The sequence below is a fragment of the Camelus ferus genome, chromosome 17 (genome assembly GCF_009834535.1).
Source record: "Camelus ferus isolate YT-003-E chromosome 17, BCGSAC_Cfer_1.0, whole genome shotgun sequence".
Lineage (NCBI taxonomy): Eukaryota > Metazoa > Chordata > Mammalia > Artiodactyla > Camelidae > Camelus > Camelus ferus.
In genome coordinates, this window is record NC_045712.1 from 10522769 (window position 1) to 10540747 (window position 17979).

General features: G+C 40.9%; 1 protein-coding gene across 1 annotated transcript in view; it reads left to right on the forward strand.

Annotated features, from left to right (window-relative positions):
* Positions 1–17979, forward strand: part of TAFA4 (TAFA chemokine like family member 4) — a 146219-nt gene that overhangs the window by 36354 nt on the left and 91886 nt on the right. Inside the window, 3 exon segments of the mRNA XM_032458112.1 lie at positions 4039–4174; positions 6733–6766; positions 6768–6849. Of these exon segments, the coding sequence (XP_032314003.1) occupies positions 4161–4174; positions 6733–6766; positions 6768–6849 (130 nt within the window). The 5' untranslated portion in view covers positions 4039–4160.

Below are 17979 nucleotides of genomic sequence, written 5' to 3' on the forward strand. Positions count from 1 at the left end.
GTAAATAAATCCTCCTTTTAAGTGAGTTATTATTTTAAAGTGTTTAACACAGTGCCTGGCCCATAGGAGGCACTATGTAAGTGCTTTTTAAATAAAAACAAATGAACTTCTTCTGGGGACTTGGGTGGGTGCTAAGAGAATCGAATTAGCCAGAATGTTCCAACTATCAAATTTCCTTATTGTTTAAGATTGGTGATAAGTTCCAAATCATTTTAGTCTTTGTGATACACTGAAGCCTTTTAAGTGAATTTTTTGGGGAGGGTAAGGTAATTAGGTTTATCTATTTATTAAAAAAATTTTTTAATGGCAGGTACTGGGGATTAAACCCAGGACCTCGTACATGCTAAGCAAGCGTTCTACTGCTGAGCTATACCCTCCCCCCTTTTTAAGTGAATATTTAATGTTTTATTTTGATATAATTTCGGACTTAATGAAAAGTTGAAAGCATAGTACAAAGAACTCCTTCCTGTATACCTTTGACCTGGATTCACCAATTGCTTGCATTTTGTTCATTTGTTTTTATGTTCATTCATTCACTCTTTTCTTTCTTCCTTCCTTTCCCTTTTTTCCTCTCTTCCCACCACCCCCCCAGAATTCTTTGAAAATAAGTAGGAGATACTTGCCCCTTTTATTCTTAAGTATTTCAGTGTGTTTTTTAAATAGCAAGGACATCCTCTGTCTTAATTGCAGTATAATGATCAAAATCAGGAAATGTGATGTTTGATACAACCCTGTCATTTAATGTACAGGCTGTGTTTAGAAACTGTTTTGTCCCAGTAATGTCCTTTAAAGCTGTATGTGTGTATATATGTGTATGTATGTGATGAATGTGTGTGTATGTGTGTGTATATGTTTGTGTTCATGTGTATGTCTGTGTGTGTGCAGTTCATTCTGCCACTGACTGTGTGTGGGTATTTTTCCTGGCCCAAGATCCAACACAGGGTCACAATTTCACTTAGTTGCCCTGCATTGCTTGTTTATTTGGAACAGTTCTTCAGATTTTTTTTTTTTTTTTTGTCTTTCATGACTTTGACACTTTTAAAGGCTACAGAGCAATGACATTGCAGAATGCCCCTCAAATTTGAGTTAGTCTGCTTTTCCCTCATGATTAGGTCCAGCTTTAAGGTCACTGTGTTTTCTGATTTTAAAAGGAACCGTGCTATTTTGTCACTGTAGAGTTTTTGGATGACAAGGACAACGTGTGGAGTGACGGGGGCTTAGCAAAACTGATGCCAGAGACGTTCTGAGGGGGCTTATCTCCAAGTAAATAACCACATTCCCAAAGCATAATCCTCTCAGGGAATTCACTCTACTACTAATGGTGAAGGCAAACACATCAAGAGGAAAGAAAGGGAGAGCTTCACTCTTTCCTTGGTAAGAAATCAAACGTAGGCAGAATTCCTTCTTGTGTACAACAGAAGTAAATTAAACACATGAAGAATGGTCTCCTCTGCCTTAGATCCTCCAAGTTTCTTGGTACCAGGAAACATAAACAGGCATTCTGTTTCTTTTGTTGTAAAAGAGTGACTGTCTCCACATAATAGTAACATGTAAGGTGAAAGATGAAGAATGTAATCTCGCGTCCAGATCTTGAGTGTTTTTAGTTCATTCTGAGAATGATTAGATATGTTAATTTTTTTTTTAGCCTAGATACGGGCAATGTCTTTCATCATTGTAAACACCCAGACTCTCAAAATTGGTAACTTTTAGATACATGCACCCCAATGTTCACAGGAGCACAATTTACAATATCCAACACATGGAAGCAGCCCAAGTGTCCCTCAACAGATAATTGGATAAAGAAGATGTGGTATATTATATACAGTAGGATACTACTCAGCCATAAGAAAGAATGAAATAATGCCATTTGCAGCAACATGGATGGACCTAGAGATCGTCATACTAAGTGAAGTAAGCCAGTCACAGAAAGACGAATATCATGGTATCACTTATATGTGGAATCTAAAGTATGACACAAATGGACTTATTTACAAAACAAAGAGATTCAGAGATAGAAAACAAACCTATGGTTACAGGGGGGAAAGAGGATGGGGAGGGATAAATTGGGAGTTTGGGATTTACAGATTCAAACTACTGTGTATAAAATAGATACACAACAAGGTCCTACTGTATAGCACAGGGAACTATATTCAATATCCCATAATAAACCATAATGGAAAAGAATATGAAAAAGAAAATATATGTGTATAACTGAATCACTTAGCTGTACACCAGAAACTAACACAACATTGTAAATCAAATGTACTTCAATTACAAAAAATGAATGACTTTTGAAACAGAATGATAGGAAGGACTGTGCTATTGCTGGGAGACGACTGGGAGGGAAATGAAGTGACCAGAAGGAAAGGCTTTTGGTGTCACGTACACAGTTATTGATGGTCTTGAACGTACTAAAGTTTGGAACCGACATGAAACAGTTAATCCTTTCAAGCGAGTACCCGAGAGTACACTCTGGGAAAATCCGAGTGAGTAAGTTACTGTTCAGCCTAAAATTAAGCTCCTGGCTTTTTGTCTGGTGGACGAACTATTAGATCACATTTCACTGATAGATCCATTTTTTAATGAACTGAGAAAAGAATCCCCAGTGGTTCCCTTTGTGTGAAGAAAACAAGGTAAATATTAGCTGGGAAAGGTCATTTTGGTTTCCAATATGCGAGGAGTTCATTATGACGGGTTCTGATAAATTATACTGTGCATTTCTTTCCAGTAACAGAAGGTCACGTTGTGCTCTTGGGTGTCCATCAGGACACACACACTTAATAAAGTTGGAGGATCTGAGAGACGAACAGTTGCCAGTTTTTTTTTTTTTCCCAAGTAACGTATTTATCCAGTTATTCAAAACCATTTCCTTCTCATAGAGCTGATCACTCAAGGTCTTTTCTCTCTCTTCTGTAGCCCCAAAGGGCTGGGGGTCTTCAAGCCTGTCACCTGAAGTGTTCCCTAGGCAAACATCTGTAATTATCTCCAGGGCCATCCAAAGAAGAGCACAATCTAAGTTGTGCTTTGTGGTGGATTTGTAATGGGTTCAGCAGGATTCAATAGTAATTAGATTGTGTTGCAAGGATTTTTTTTTTTTAATGGAGGTACTGGAGATTGAACCCAAGACCTTGTGCATGCTAAGCTTGTACTCTGCCACTGAGCTGTACTCATTCCACTGATGATCATGTTTATGTCATATCTGCAACTGAAATATTTTTGATGCCCATCATTATTTCTCTCTGATCTCCACCCCTGGGAGGGAGATATGTAACCGGCAATGTTAAAAATGGTATAGTTTCATTTGTTTCACGTCTTTTCCCTTGAGACGTCTTGGTTAGGAATCATCTGAGTTCTTGAAAAAAATGTTTTCACTGAGTAGAAGGGTCCTTTTAGGTCTAAGCATTAAAGGAGCGTGTTGAGTCTCAGTTGTGGTATTAACAAACAAGTGTGGGGTTTTTGTGTTTTTTGTTTTGTTTTTAGTATTTTGGTATGGAGTTTTACATTGGAATGACTTTTGCCCTCTGCCTCCCATCAACATTTTTCAAAAAGCATCCTTGCCAATCGTTTAGCGTACATCTTCAGGTTTATATGATCCAAAGCTGGGAACTCAGGTCTTCATGCTGGCTTTTCCATTGCTCTGTGAACTTGGGCAAGCTGTGGCACTCTTGGGATTAGATCATCTCCAATTTTGTTTTCATGGTTGATGAAATGTGAGAGTGAAATTCTGCATCCTGAGTGGTTTGGGACCCTCTGTCAAATTTGGGATGCATTTGCTGCAGAAGGAACGTCTACTTTAAAATTATATTCTGTTAACTAATATATGGCTAGTTAATGAGGGCAGAATTCTGTATCTCCCCCCTTCCCCCACCCCATCTATTGGGACACACTTTACAAATGTGGATGTGTTTGACAGTCTACCACTTGCCTATGACCACAGGCGTCATTGGGGAAAAAAAAACATTATTTTCCTGCTGGAAATCTGTATCATTTCAACATGAAAATGCTAATGGTTTCCTGTCCTTTTTGTTTTCTAAATAGGTCTTCCAAACTAAGATAACTTTTTGGAACTGCAGAAATGGTTGATCCCAGCTACAAATGGGAGTTTGGAGTCATTCTGAAATACATCCTGGAATAATTGTGTTTGACTGGAACCAAATATTATGAAGTCTCCAAGGTAAAATGATTTTCACACATACCTAGAGATGATATCTTTACGAAGCATTAAGAATTCAGCAACACTGACTGTCTTAGAGTTGATGATCCTTTATAAAAGCCTTCTTTTATATTGGGTTTTTGGGAATTTGGGGAGTTTAAAAAATTTTATCTCATCTTTGACATTATTTCAGTTTGTGAAGCAGTGTTTTGGTTATGCAGCAGGGTAGGTGGTGACATTTTTAAGATAAACCAATTTTGTTTTGCATTTGGACAATAATGTTCAATGTAGAAGAAACTGAAGTATTACAGTAGACATTGTAGGTGAGAAATCCTTCTATTGGGGGGTCTGGATTATTGGATGAAATAAAGAATTATTGCTCAGTAGGTGCCCACTTAGGCATTTCTCCAGGAAATCATAGCTGTCGTTAAGGAGAGACTTGTTCTCGGCCCTAGGAACTCATTGCTGTTCATCCTGGACGCTGGTACATAGAATTATCCATGAAGAAGAAGTCAGATCAGGGATGATTACCCGAGATTTCAAATAGTGGCCCTTAAGAATTTTAGATTTGGGATTTGTTGTTGGTATCCAACCAGGAAAACAAACCATTCTGAGAACGTGGAGCAGAGGGAATTGAATTCAGGGCACCGGTTACACATGTGGTAGGAGAGTCAGAGAAATAACACGGAGGACGTGGAGGTGGCCCAGAGATGAGCAACAGCAGGAAGCTGCTAGCATCCTGAGGCAGCTGGGACCCCGGAAGGCAGCCCTGCGTGCCGGTGCCTGGGGGAAGGGACCTTCAGTGGGAGCTGGAGCCACAGTGGGCCCTTCTGGTAGGAACTGACACTACGGGAGACACACGGCTACTCCATCGATCCTGCCAAGACCAGGAAGGTGGGAAGAAATAGCCCAGCCTTTCCCTTCCACCCTCCAGGCTTCAGCCAGTGTCTCCTGTTGGTTAAACCCAGGCAGTCAGGAGCCAGGTGATTCAGGACTGCGGAAAATGCAGCGTGCAGGAGGCACCAGGGGAAGGGGAACGGATGGGCCTGAGGGCAAAACAGGCCCAGACTGGGACAGGGTTCATATTTGAGACCTCTTCCCATGACATTTTAATGAGCATGACCTGGACTTCTGTCCCTCAGAGGACTGGGTCTTCTCTTGAGGCTGATGCCCACAGCCCCACGAAGTAAAGTTTGCATATGCCCTGGAATCTTCCTTCTGAAGATGGACAGTAGTGGACACTATGATGCACTGTCTAGAACCCCCTTCAGGAATGATGTGTCTCCTCAGCTGTTGGAAGTACTGCGGAAGATGGCCTGCGGCTTCTTTGAATTGTCCTCAATTCAAAGAGCTACCTTGTCTAAGATTACCCCTTACATCCAATTACTTAGCAAAATGTAAGTACAAAGGCTGGCTCCTCACCCCAACTTGGGACCACAGAGAAGGGGAATGTCCATTCATATGAAGTTAAGTTTGTTTATTCTCCCAGCTTCATTGAGATAAAGTTGGCACATAGCATAGTATATGTTTAAGATGTACAATGTGTTGATTTGGGATGTTTATAAATTGCAAAATGATTAGCACCATAGTGTCAGCTACCACCTTCATACCATGGAGTTCTTATTTCTTTTTTGTGGTGACAACATTTAAGATCTACTTTCTTAGCAACTTTCAAGTATATGGTACAGGATTTTTAACTACAATCACCATGCTGTACATTACCTGCCAAGACTTGTTCATCATATAGCTGGAAGATTTGACCTTTGACCAGTATCTCCCCATTTCCCCCACTCCCAACCCTTGGTAACCACCATGCTACTTACTATCTGTTTCTCTGAGTTTGTCTTTATTCGATTCTATATATAAATGAGACCATATAGTATTTGTCGTTGTCTGTCTGACTTACTTTACTTGGTAATAATGCCCTCAAGGTCCATCCAAATTTTTTGCATATGATAGAATTTCCTTTTTCATTGCTGCATAATATTTCATTATATCTATCTATCTATCTATCTATCTATCTATCTATCTATCTATCTCACTCACATCTTCTTTATCCATTTATCTCTTGGCATCCATATGAAGTTAAGTTTATTTTATATTCACCTGTACTGGCCCATATTTCCAGCAAACTTTGAGATTGGATTAAAAATTATTAGCTCAGTCTTCCAGGCCAGAGGGCATTAATATCCAGTCAGAGAAACCAGATGCAGAAACCATGTACCTTTTATTTGAATCCAGCTCTTTGTGTGTAGCTTTTAAAATTTCATGACATAAAATAGTATATAACCCCGATGTGTTACCAGGGTGACTCAGGCTACACTCTAGGGATTTATAAACAGCCTTCTCACAAGGTATGTAGCTAACTTGGAAAACTTTAAAGTATAAAAGGTTTTTATTGAAAATTGAGCTAATGCCCAGTGCAGATAGGGTTTGATTGGCCTTCAGTGTCCTTGAGGGGAAAAGAAGTCCGCTGCCCAGCATCTCCCACTGTTGTCCCCCACCTTCTCAGGATCCTGTTTGCAGAAGAGCCCCGCGCCACTCAGCCCTCACTGCCTTGCGTCCTGCTTTCTCTCCAGGATGAGAGTCTGTGCTCGGTCGGTTTTGCTGTCAGCACTGGCTCTTTCTGGCCTACGTGTTAATGGTGTGCTGTAAGCTGATGTCCGCCTCCAGCCAGCACCTCCGGGGACATGCAGGTAAACCCTTTAAGCTCATTATGCGTTGCTGAGATCAATGAATTAAAACCCTTGAATCAAACGGCAGAGCCCATGTTTTAGACGCAGGTAATTGACACGAGCTTTGATGGTGTGTAAACAACCAGGGGAGGCATGAAATACAGCAGAGTTTAAATGCAGTTGAACAGGTTGGTGTTTACAGAGTGTTGTTCCTGGACATCTTTTTTTTTTTAAAGATGTTCTCCACATTTCCCTTTTTCCTTTTCCTTTCCTGAATACACTTTTTTTTTTTTTTTGGTACTAATTTTTCTCAAGGAATTCTGGAAAACCGCTGTGTATATATACTCCAGCTACCTTTGAAGGCAGAACATCTTTATTGATAAACGTAAACGAACACTTACAGGGCTATAGTGAAGGGAGCTTTCAGCTAACTTAAAACCCGTAACGTAGTGAATGATTGAAAAAGAAGAAATAAGCAGTGGTAACTTTTGCACAGGGCTGAAAATGGAGTGTGTCAAAGTTTGAGAGAATCATTCTGATAATTTCTAGTCAGACCCATGTCAGTACCTTGCTCATTTCTAAAGAAAGATTAAACTAATTAGTTAAGCGCGCGTGTGTGTGTGTGTGTGTGTGTGTTTCTCTTCCCTTTTCCTTGTTATATCTACATTTAAAGTGACACAGACTTGGAAAATCCCCGGTGAATTGTGTTTTCTTGAATAATTCATATTTGTGGGTGGACCTGTAGCCAAACAATTAACTTACTGTCTCTGCTTGGGTAATTGGAGCAGGGCAGTGCCAGGCATGTTTTGACTTTACAGTGAAAGAGTGACGCTTGAGCCCTAAGCCATGTATGTGTCAGAATTGTCAAGTCTCTCTCCAAGAAAGTATGCAGAGAAATTCATTAGGCATCCTTACCCTCAGATACACAGCAGGTCAGGCTTTCCACTCAGTTATTCTGATAATTTAAAGTTAAGACATGATTTTAGGCTTGAGTTTTTAAACTCTCTCACAACTCAGTTTTCCGTCCTCAAATGACAGTTTCAAGAAGACAGGAGAAATAATCATTGAAACTTTAATGAATCAGCATAAAATCGATGCCTTTTGGCTGCTGCAGAAGTGCCCAGGGCTAGCTGATCATAGTGCTGCGTAACTTTTGATGAGCTTTTTCTCGAGGATGAAGTGTCTGAAGTCATTAGTCTTATCTGTTTCATACATGTCTCCTTTCTTGGATGCTCATAGAGTCAGGCTAGCAAAGATGACAAGCAATTCAGTGGTGCTGTTTATGACCAGTATAATTCCAGGTTTCCAGGACCTGGGTTGGAGGGGTTGTGCTGGAAAGTGATCAACGTTTGAAGGAAACAGAGGACACGACTGAACCTTCGATTTTTAATCTTTGTGGCAATCCTCATTTCATCCCATAACCCTTTAAATTAGGAAAAGGTGGAACTAAATCTCAATTAAGATTAGAATTGTGTACACCAGAAAGGCAGTATCTTCCATATAAGCAAAAACCCGACAGCAACAAGGAGGGTGAGATGTCCAAGCGCAGCCTGGGCAGGTCTGGATAAATAAATGAGAAGCTCATGCTAGAATTTTTAGATGATTTTATTTGGATTCTCAGGTACTTGGTTTTTGGTTTCTCTTTGAAATTTGGGGGGATTCTTCCTGCTTTCATTTTTGGAATTTAAGTCCCTCTCCCCTCTCATCTTAACAGCCACCAAAGCAACCAGGACGGGCTCCTGCCCACAGGGGACTCTGTCCTCTTACTGGGGCTGCGGCTGCCTGCCGAGCCATCTTTGCAGAGGTACAGGCATGCCTCCTTTTACTGCACTTGGCTGCTTGACTGTGCAGCCCAGATACTGCTTTCTTTACAAATCAAAGGTTTGTGGCAACCCTGCATAGAGCAAGTCTATTGTTCCCATTTTTTTTCCAACAGCATTTGTTTACTTCATGTCTCTGTGTCACATATGGGTAATTCTTGCGATATTGCAAACTTTTCCTTTATTACTGTGTTTGCTAGGATGATCTGTGATCCAGGATCTTTGATGTGACTATTGCAAAAAAAGATTATGACTCGCTGAAGCCACAGATGTTGGTTAGCATTTATAGCAATAAGGTACTTTAAGATTAAGGTATGTACATTGCTTTTTTTTTTTTTTTTAGACATGATGCTATCGCTTACTTAATAAACCACACAGTATAGTGTAAACATAACTTTTATATGCACTGGGAAACCAAAAAATTAATGTGTCTTGTTTTATCTCGTTATTTGCTTTATTGTGCTGATCTGGAACCAAAGTCACAAAATCTCTGAGGTCTGCCGGTACCTTTTGCCTCTGCGCTAGGTGGGGGTGGGTTTGTAGCGTCTCTGAGTGCTAGGTGGGTAAATACGTCAGCTAGACCTGCTGCACTACTGTCTTTTAGGGCCCTCAGTGGAGGGAAGCCCTGTCTTTTCCACCCGCGGCCCTGAAGGCTGTTCTGGAGTGGTCTCCGTTCCAGCCAGCAGGAGGGCAGTGGGCAGGGAGGGCACACCTGGGAGGCGCTGATGATCAGGGCGGGGTGCTGACGGCATCGCTTGAGCTGTCCTGCCATTGGCTGGAGCCTAGGCCCCGCCCCCACCTAAGCGCAGAGGCTGCTGGGAAGCGCACCCTACCTGCGGGCCCAGGTCGAGGAGGAGGCGGACGACGGTGGTTTTTGGTGAGTGTCCGGCAGCCTCTGGCACAACGTTTAAGGTTTTAGTTGCGCAAAATGCCTTTCACAACTTTTAGTACTAACTTGTATTTCCGCCAACAGTAGTAGCGTGGTGATAGTGGCCCTTTCCGCGCACCCTTATCAGCTCTGGGTGAGCTCAGGTCTTGATGTTTTGCAAATCTGGTCATGAAAAAGGCTGTTGGATTGTTTTGACTTGCATCCCTTTTTGACTAAAGACTTAATGTGCTGGGGGAGTATTTGTATTTTTTTTTTTTTTCCATTGCACTGTCTTATCCTTTATTCATTTTTTCTCTTGGCTCTGTTGGTTACTTGTTCTGCGAAAGCTCATTGTAAATTGAGAACACCTGAGTATGTTGACCGTTATTTCCCTGCTACTTACTGCTTTTTCTTTGCCGGGTCCCCCGGTTCTAGCGGGGCTGTGTGGTAGGGGGCGTGGGTGTGGTTGTGGTTGTGGTTGTTGTAAAGTTTTCTAATGAGCCTGAAGCGTGTGGAGTTTCTTCCCGAATTGCGCTCAGCTGGTGAAAAAGTCAAGGGTCAGACTTGAGAAACTGGCGGGATTTTTGGGTGTATCTGAGACAGCTTGAGACGGGAGCAAGCTGCAGAAGAGTTAACTGCAGGAGCTCGTGTACAGTGTCCAGAAGGACTCCTGACACCTGTCCCAAGAGCTTTGTGGTTCGTGCCTGGCCAATTAAAGAGACCGTGGCCCTAGGAAACCTGTAGTCACAAGTTTATTGGATGCTTTTAATGGCTCAGGTGAGAGTGGCTGATTGATGATTGTGTCTAAACAAGGAGATATTTGACAATCCCATCTCCACTCATCCCTTTAAGACAAAGACAGGGGAGAAGGTGGGACTCAGCAGCCCCTAATTTGGGCAACTGGGGTGTGGAATGAAGTTTCATTTTGGTTCAAGCGTTAAAAATCAAAACAATAAAAACGCACCTCATTTTCACAGGGTTGGTGGTGGGAATCAAGGCAAATGGCACTGATAAACTTCCACGAGTCCAGAGGTAGTATTTTTAAAGAATTAGAAAGCACAAAGGTCATCTTTGTTGTTTCTAAAATTCTACCTGACATAATGATTGAGTACGAGACCACATGGGCTAAAACCATAGAAAAGGTGCAGGGGGCAATCAGTAGCTTAGTTTCTTTTAAAAGGAAGCCTGCGTTAACTCTTATTTCTCCAACTAGCAATTTGTTCCTTTCCCGCATGATTTTCTTTCCCCCTGCATGCAGCATCATTTCCCCCCACAAGAGGGCAGCAAATGTAACGCCGCGGAAAGATGCTGACAGTTTCAGAAACTATAGAGTCATGTGAAATTAATTGTTTAGAGATAACCAAGTTTCTTATGTATAGCACAGGGAACTCTATTCAATATCTTGTAGTAAATTATAATATTATAAAAGAATATTAAAAGGAAGATATGTATGTATATGTATGACTGAAACATTATGCTGTACATCAGAAACTGACACAATATTGTAAAGTGACTATATTTCAATTTTAAAAAGTCTACTTTCAATTAAAAAAATAATCATTTTGGGATCTTTGTGAAAGTCTCATCCTGAGTCCACAGGTTGAGTCTGAGACACAAAACACCCTCCATCCTGGAGATTTATCCCTGAGACTATTTGGACACTTCAGAAATTTAGATTTTCCCCTTTGAAGTCAGAATCATGGCTCCTCTTCTGAAGTAGCTGGGAGAGTTGGACAACTCAGGTGCTGCTGGTCTACAAGTTCATTTTAATAGTTCCATTTCACCAGAGGACTTTAAGGATGACCTTGTTTGGGTTGTTTTAATTCCAGCAAATGCTATGGTGCCTAGCTACTATTTAATATGCTCTGTTTAGGTGCAAAGCCTCCTATTTAATATATTCCATCCAGGTTTTAAGGCCCTGAGAAATGTGAGCACAACTTAAAATGAGACAGTGGAGCGTAAGGAATCTGGAGTCAAACATAATCCTGGTTCTGCCACATTCTGGCTGTGTGACCTTGTTCAGGCTACTTAACCTCTCTGAACCTGTTTCATTCTCTGTAAAAATGGAATGATGTATGTGCCTACCTTATGGGGTTGTTAGAATGACTAGATAAGAAAGTAGGTGAAGGGATTAGTACATAGTAAACTCTTAAAAAATGGTAGCTATTTTCACATTTAGAGACCTCCAGAATGAGGGAGAGTCTGGAAACTTTCAAGGAGTGATTGAGGACTCCATAGCTCCCTATGTGTAGGGAGATAGGATCAGTGGCTTAAAATTTGAAGATTTATCGTGTACAAGGGAAAAAAACTTGTTTTCATTGTTCTGAAAAGCTGACTGTAATGAAGAGAGTTTCTTTAGGAAGACTGGGGTTTCAGCTCAACCTTAAGAAAAGAAAATTTTCTGACAAATGAGGTTTCACCATCCTGGGGACGGAGTGACCCGGGGGTACTGAGAGCCCTCTTACCTGCTGCGCGCAGGTAGGTCTCCTGTCGAGGAGGACACCTCACTGATCTGGAGCTGGTGTCAAGAAGTGTGACGGGGCTGAGATTTCACCCAGCTTGTAAGCTGGCAGGTTAGCCTGTCAGTTTCCTGGATGCTGAGAACCCTGGGTCAGTGGTGAAGGGTTTAGTTGGCACTGCCCAGGAAGCAGCAGGAACTTCAAGTTAGCTTCTGTTCTCCTTTCATGCTTGGGCTGTTGACCAAACCACCGTGGGAACTCAGTCTCTTCTTCTGTAAAGTGGGGATAATCAACGTAAAAGTCATCCTCATAAGTCATAATGAGGAATCAGGTTAACGTCTGGAAAATGTGAAGACTTGCGTTTGCGTAGTAAAGTGTCCAATAAATGTTAGTCATCTTTATTGAAAACTGGCTTCTACTGAGTGTATATCATTTTTTAACACATATTATTTTCCATTATAGTTTATTACAAGATATTAAATATAGTTCCCTGTGCTACAGAGTAGGACCTTGTTGTTCATTTTATTTTTTTATTTTTTGAACTGACTATACAGTTGTATTACTTGAAGTACGGTTAATTTATAATGTGTTACTTGGTATACAGCACAGTGACTCAGTTATACATATATGTATTCTTTTTCAGATACTTGTCCATTGTGGGTTATTACAAACTATTGAATATAGTTCCCTGTGCTCTACAGTAGGTCCTTGTTGTCTGTCTTATATACAGTAGTGTGTATCTGCTAATCCCAAACTCCCAATTTATCCCCCCAACCCTTGCCCTGCTTTCCCCTTTGGTAACCATGTTCGTTTTCCATGTTTGTGAGAGTATATCCCAGAGTATATTCCATTTTACAGAGGTTCTGTAATGTTTAAATTTATGGAAATTTAGGTTTTCTGTTTTCTCTGTTATAAATGATATTGCAGAATGTGAATGTTGTGCTTGTGTGCTTTGGTGCCTTGTGTTGTTTTTAACTTTGGTTAAATCGTTTGAAGAGTAACTGTTGCACCTCCCTTGGGGCCCATGTTTCTGTCCCCTATAATGGCTGAAATTTTATAGGAACCCTGCAGATGATTTTCATTGGAATGACTATTTTAGCCCTAATTTTCCATAAGAAACTTCCATTTCTTTGAAAGAGATGCAGATGGATTTGAAGAATATTTTGTCTGCACTGCCAGACGTCTGACACTAGGGGGCAGGCAAGGCTTAGAAGAACTGAATAGCAAGAAGCAGGATTCTAGCCTAAAGCAGCCGTTTGTACAGTGGAAACACGAGGGCCACACGTGTAATTTTAAATGTTCTACAACCACATTTAAAAAGTAAAGAGAAACACGTGAAGTTAATTTTAGTAATATATTTTATTTAATCTAATGTATCCAAACATGATCATTTCAATCTGTGGCCCAAGACACATTTCCAGCAGTCAGTAGCTCCGTGCAGCCACAGGCCAGTGCAATCTGTAACAAATTGCATCTTAATATTACTTTCTGAAAGATGAGAATTATGAGTTATTTGTGTTTTCATGGATTATTCCTAGGACACAATGTTTTATCTCCCTTTACTTCGCTTAATTTCTTTTTATGTTTTTAGTTTTAGTTCTTTTTATTTCTTTATTTTTTCCTTAATGACTATTTCTAAACTTAGGGAAAGTGCTGGGTCAGTGGGGTTGGTAACTCTCGTAAAGGGTGTGGAAGACAGTTCTGTTTCCTGATGAATGGCCTGTATGATAGTTCTTTGCAAGAGCATAGATTTAGGGAGAGAGAAGTGCAGTGTGAGTGATAGCTTCAGCCAGTAAGTCTTACAGTTACTCCCTGGAAGCTTATTTTGACCAATAATGGGCATTTACCTACTGGAGTGAAATCCAATGATACAATTTTAATATGTTTTTTTCTGTAACTGTCCTGCATTCCTGTCTCGCCCCCTCCATGAATGGTTCCTTCTTTAACTGTATGGATATATTTCTGTATAGGCAACTCCATAGCAATATCCTCTATTTTTAAAAATTTTGTTATTTTTTTAATTGAGTATAGTCAGTTACAGTGTGTCAACTTCTGGTGTACAGCGTAATGTCCCAGTCATGCATATGTATACATATATTCGTTTTCATATTTTTCATTAAAGGTTGTTATAAGATAGTGAATATGGTTCCCTGTGCTATCAGCAGAAATTTGTTTTTTATATACTTTTATAGTAGTGGTTAACATTTGCAAATCTCTAACTCCCAAATTTATCCCTTCCTACCACCTTTCCCCCAGTAACCATAAGATTGTTTACTATGTCTGCGAGCCTTGTCTGTTTTGTAGATGAGTTCGTTAGTGTCCTCTTTTTTCTTTTTCCTTTTTTTTTTAGATTCCACATATGAGTGATAACTTACGATATTTTTCTTTCTCTTTGTTCCTTACTTAGAATGATGACCTCCAGGTCCATCCATGTTGCTGCAAGTGGCATTGTTTTATTCTTTTTATGGCTGAGTAGTATTCCATTGTACAATATACCACAACAACTTCTTTATCTAGTCATCTGTTGATGGATATTTAGGTTGTTTCCATGTATGTCTTGGCTATTGTATAGTGTGCTGCTATGAATATTGGGGTGCATGTATCCTCTATAAACAAGAAAAGAATTATGGAATGGTCAGAAAGCCTGTGTTTTGGTAGTGAAGAAGGCATCTCTGTGATGATGCTTACTTGGTTCTCTCTCTGGGGAGCTTTTACACTAAAACACGTGGAGGCCCCACCACAGCTACGTTCATTCTGAATCCTGCAATATAGAGCCCGGGCAACTGTATTATTTAATAGTTGCCTGATAAATATCAGAGCCACTGATTCAGAAGAGAAAAGAATCAGACATTTGGCTGTAGCTCTTGTCAAGCTCCAGTTTGATCCCAGTGGCGATGAGTTTCCCTTTCAGTCTCATTGCACCATGACTAGGGTGAGGAGAGGCCTGTCTTCTCCCTGTGACAGAGACCTCCATTGCCACTTCCTTGGGGGGGACTGTGAATGCACTTAGTCATTTTGCACTGGCGTGGCTATTACTGGATGCTAAGAGCTTGTAGCATGAGGAATTCCACTGACCTCCTTCGTACCCTTCGCTGTATTTCCCCAGTGCCATCCTGATGGGCTCATCGTAATCTCGGTGTTTTATAAGGGAAAGGAACAGATTATATGAGGTGTTAATATTTGACTTCTCATCTCCTCGGTTGCAAGTTCAAGTCCCAGAGCCACCGGCAAGGTCAGCTTTATGAAACATCTGACAAATGAGCATGCTTCACATTTTTTTTCGTGGGGAGGAAGGGTTGTTTCAGTGACAGGGAATAAGGAACTCCAGTTGCTTAAGTGAGCTTGTGGGCCACCCTACACGGCACAGCAGGCTCTTCCTCCTGCCCCTTTTTGAGTCTTTGAGGCAGAAGAGACTTTTGACAAATTCTCTGGGTAGTCTGAAAAAAGATTCTCCTTACCCTCAAGAAGAAAGTTCCTCTTTGTTATTTCAAGCCGTGCACTTCAGCTTATCGAAACACAGCCTGCAATTTGGGGTTTAAAATGCCAGGGGTCAGTATCTCGTAACTGTATGTCATCACTACCCAAGGAAATCAGAATCTTTTGTCTCATATAAGGAAAGTAAAATCATTGGTAAAGGGAATCAGGACGGGTAGAGACAGGGTGGGAAGGGAAGCGAGGTTTGGCTTTTTTCCAGGTGTAGCTTGGATACTTGAATTGTCTGAGAGCATAGAGTGCTCTTAGACTAGCCCACCAGAAATAACAGTACTGAAAGGACATTCAAAGCCCCGTTGAAATGGGTTAATTAATTCTGAGAAGGCTGTGTGCAATAGTTAAAAACCTTTCCTCTCCTTTGCCGTGTCCTATTAGTGCGTATGTTTTGGGGAATGTCGGAAATCACATAAAAACTATAAACAATTTAAACAGGGTGAGGGGGGCCTGAAAATGGCAACATTTTGGACTGGGCTCTCATTCTGTTTCTTACTGTGGTGGAGAGGGTAATGGAGGAGCCAAAAAGGGACACTACAGAGAACTTTGTTTCAGGGAAAAAAAATAACAAGGGCACACAATAACATAAATGAATGCAGTCACCAGTGGGTCATTTTTCTGTCCTTTGTTGCTGACTTTGCATAACTCCCTGCTAAAGGGCTGGAAATACATACCAGCAATCCAGGGGTGGGAGGGGACTTGAATGGCTTGAACTTGGCACAAAGTGAAGGTGTGTGTCTTTTTTCCCCCCAAATCAAACAGTCATAAACTTTGCTATTTGGAAAGCATTTGCAAGGCCTGGTGGAAGTCATTTCTTGCAAGAGGAGCACTGAAAGCCTGGTCGGATTTGAGCCAGGGAGGTGAATGTGTTGCTGTATTCTCTGCCCCGCTCCCCTCCCCGCCCAGATGTCCCACAGTCGTCTTAAAGACTTCCAGATTAAGCGTCGACCAGTGGTGGCCAGCGATTTCTAACTGGGGATAGTCCATGTGTTTGAGCTGTTGCTGGTCAGTCATGTTCGATATGAAATCATGACCATATGTAAAGTGAGACGGCAGCAATCAATGCTTAATAGTTTTCTAGTCAGTGTACACCAAGAAATTTGGAACATCCACAGAATGGCTAGCCCAGCATCTTAGTTACCTTGTGTGTGTGTATCTTTGGAAGAAAAATGCTGGTGTTTGATCTCTCTGGATGGGAACAAGAAGGTTCTGAGTCTGTCTCTTCTGCTGTATGTTGTTCTGATCTTGAATTTGTTTTCCAGTGAGCCTGACTTGGTGAGTCTTGGGCATGTGACACATCAGAACCTGGGTTGTGTCTCTCAGTCACTGAAACCTTAAACTGAACCCTGTTAATTTTAGTATTTGTGATGATCCTGAAATGATAAGGTTAACATTTACCCACGTGCTGTCTATGACAAGAGATTTGCTAAGCAAATAAATCATGTAAATATATTTGTCTGGGAGCTGTTTAAGTTATCTTCAAAAATTGTCAAGTGCTTTGGAAGCATTTGCTTAACATGAAATGAAAGTGTGCCTTGGCTCTGTAAAGTCCTAGCGATGTGCGTTATTGAATAACAAAGTTACTCAGTCTCTCTGAGCCTCAGTTTCTTTTTCCTGGAAACTGGCATGACAGCACCCTCTATCTCAAAGAGTTTTTTTTTTGTTTTTGTTTTTTTTTTGCGAGGCTTAAATAAAATGGTTCATTATTCACAAAACAGAAACAGACTCAGAGACATAGAAAACAAACTTAGAAGACAAACAAAGACGGGATCATGCAAAATGTGACTAGAATAAATTCAGACATACACATACAACTGTACATTGATTCTTCCCAAGTCCTTACATTGCCCTGGGGTTTGAGCAAGAGAAGACAGCTACAGATTTCACTGTGGTTAATTTGAAGATGATCTAGTGGTTACGGTGAAGGGGCAAAACCCACAAAGGGACCATCAAGACCTCCCAGGCAGGGCCATTGCCTTCCCACTTTTGTACTTCTGTAAAACGGCTTGCTTCTAGGACAATGGAACTTACCCCTAAAGTTCCATTGGTTCCCAAAAGCTCACTCCTGATTGGTCCATTTCTAACACTTCATTTGCATATGGTACAAACTTAATTGAAACCTAAAACCCTATAAAAGGCTGTGTAAACCTACAGACGGGCTCCGGAGCTTGTTGTGTTAACACCTCTGGGTCCGCTGGCAAAATAAACCTGGGTTCTCCAGCCCTCCGAGTGTTGCTTGGTCTCTCGACGGGATTCAGGTTTCTGTAACGACCGGAGCCAGGGAGTAGGGGGTAGGGATAAATTGGAAGTTCAGGATTTGTGGATACTGACTACTATATATAAAACAGATTAAAAAAACAAGCTTCTACGATTAAGCACAGTGAACTATATTCACTATCTTATAATAATCTATAATAAAAAGAACATGAAAAGGAATATATATGTATAACTGAATCACTCTGCTGTATACCAGAGACTAACACAACATTGTAAATAAACTATACTTCAAAAAAAAAAA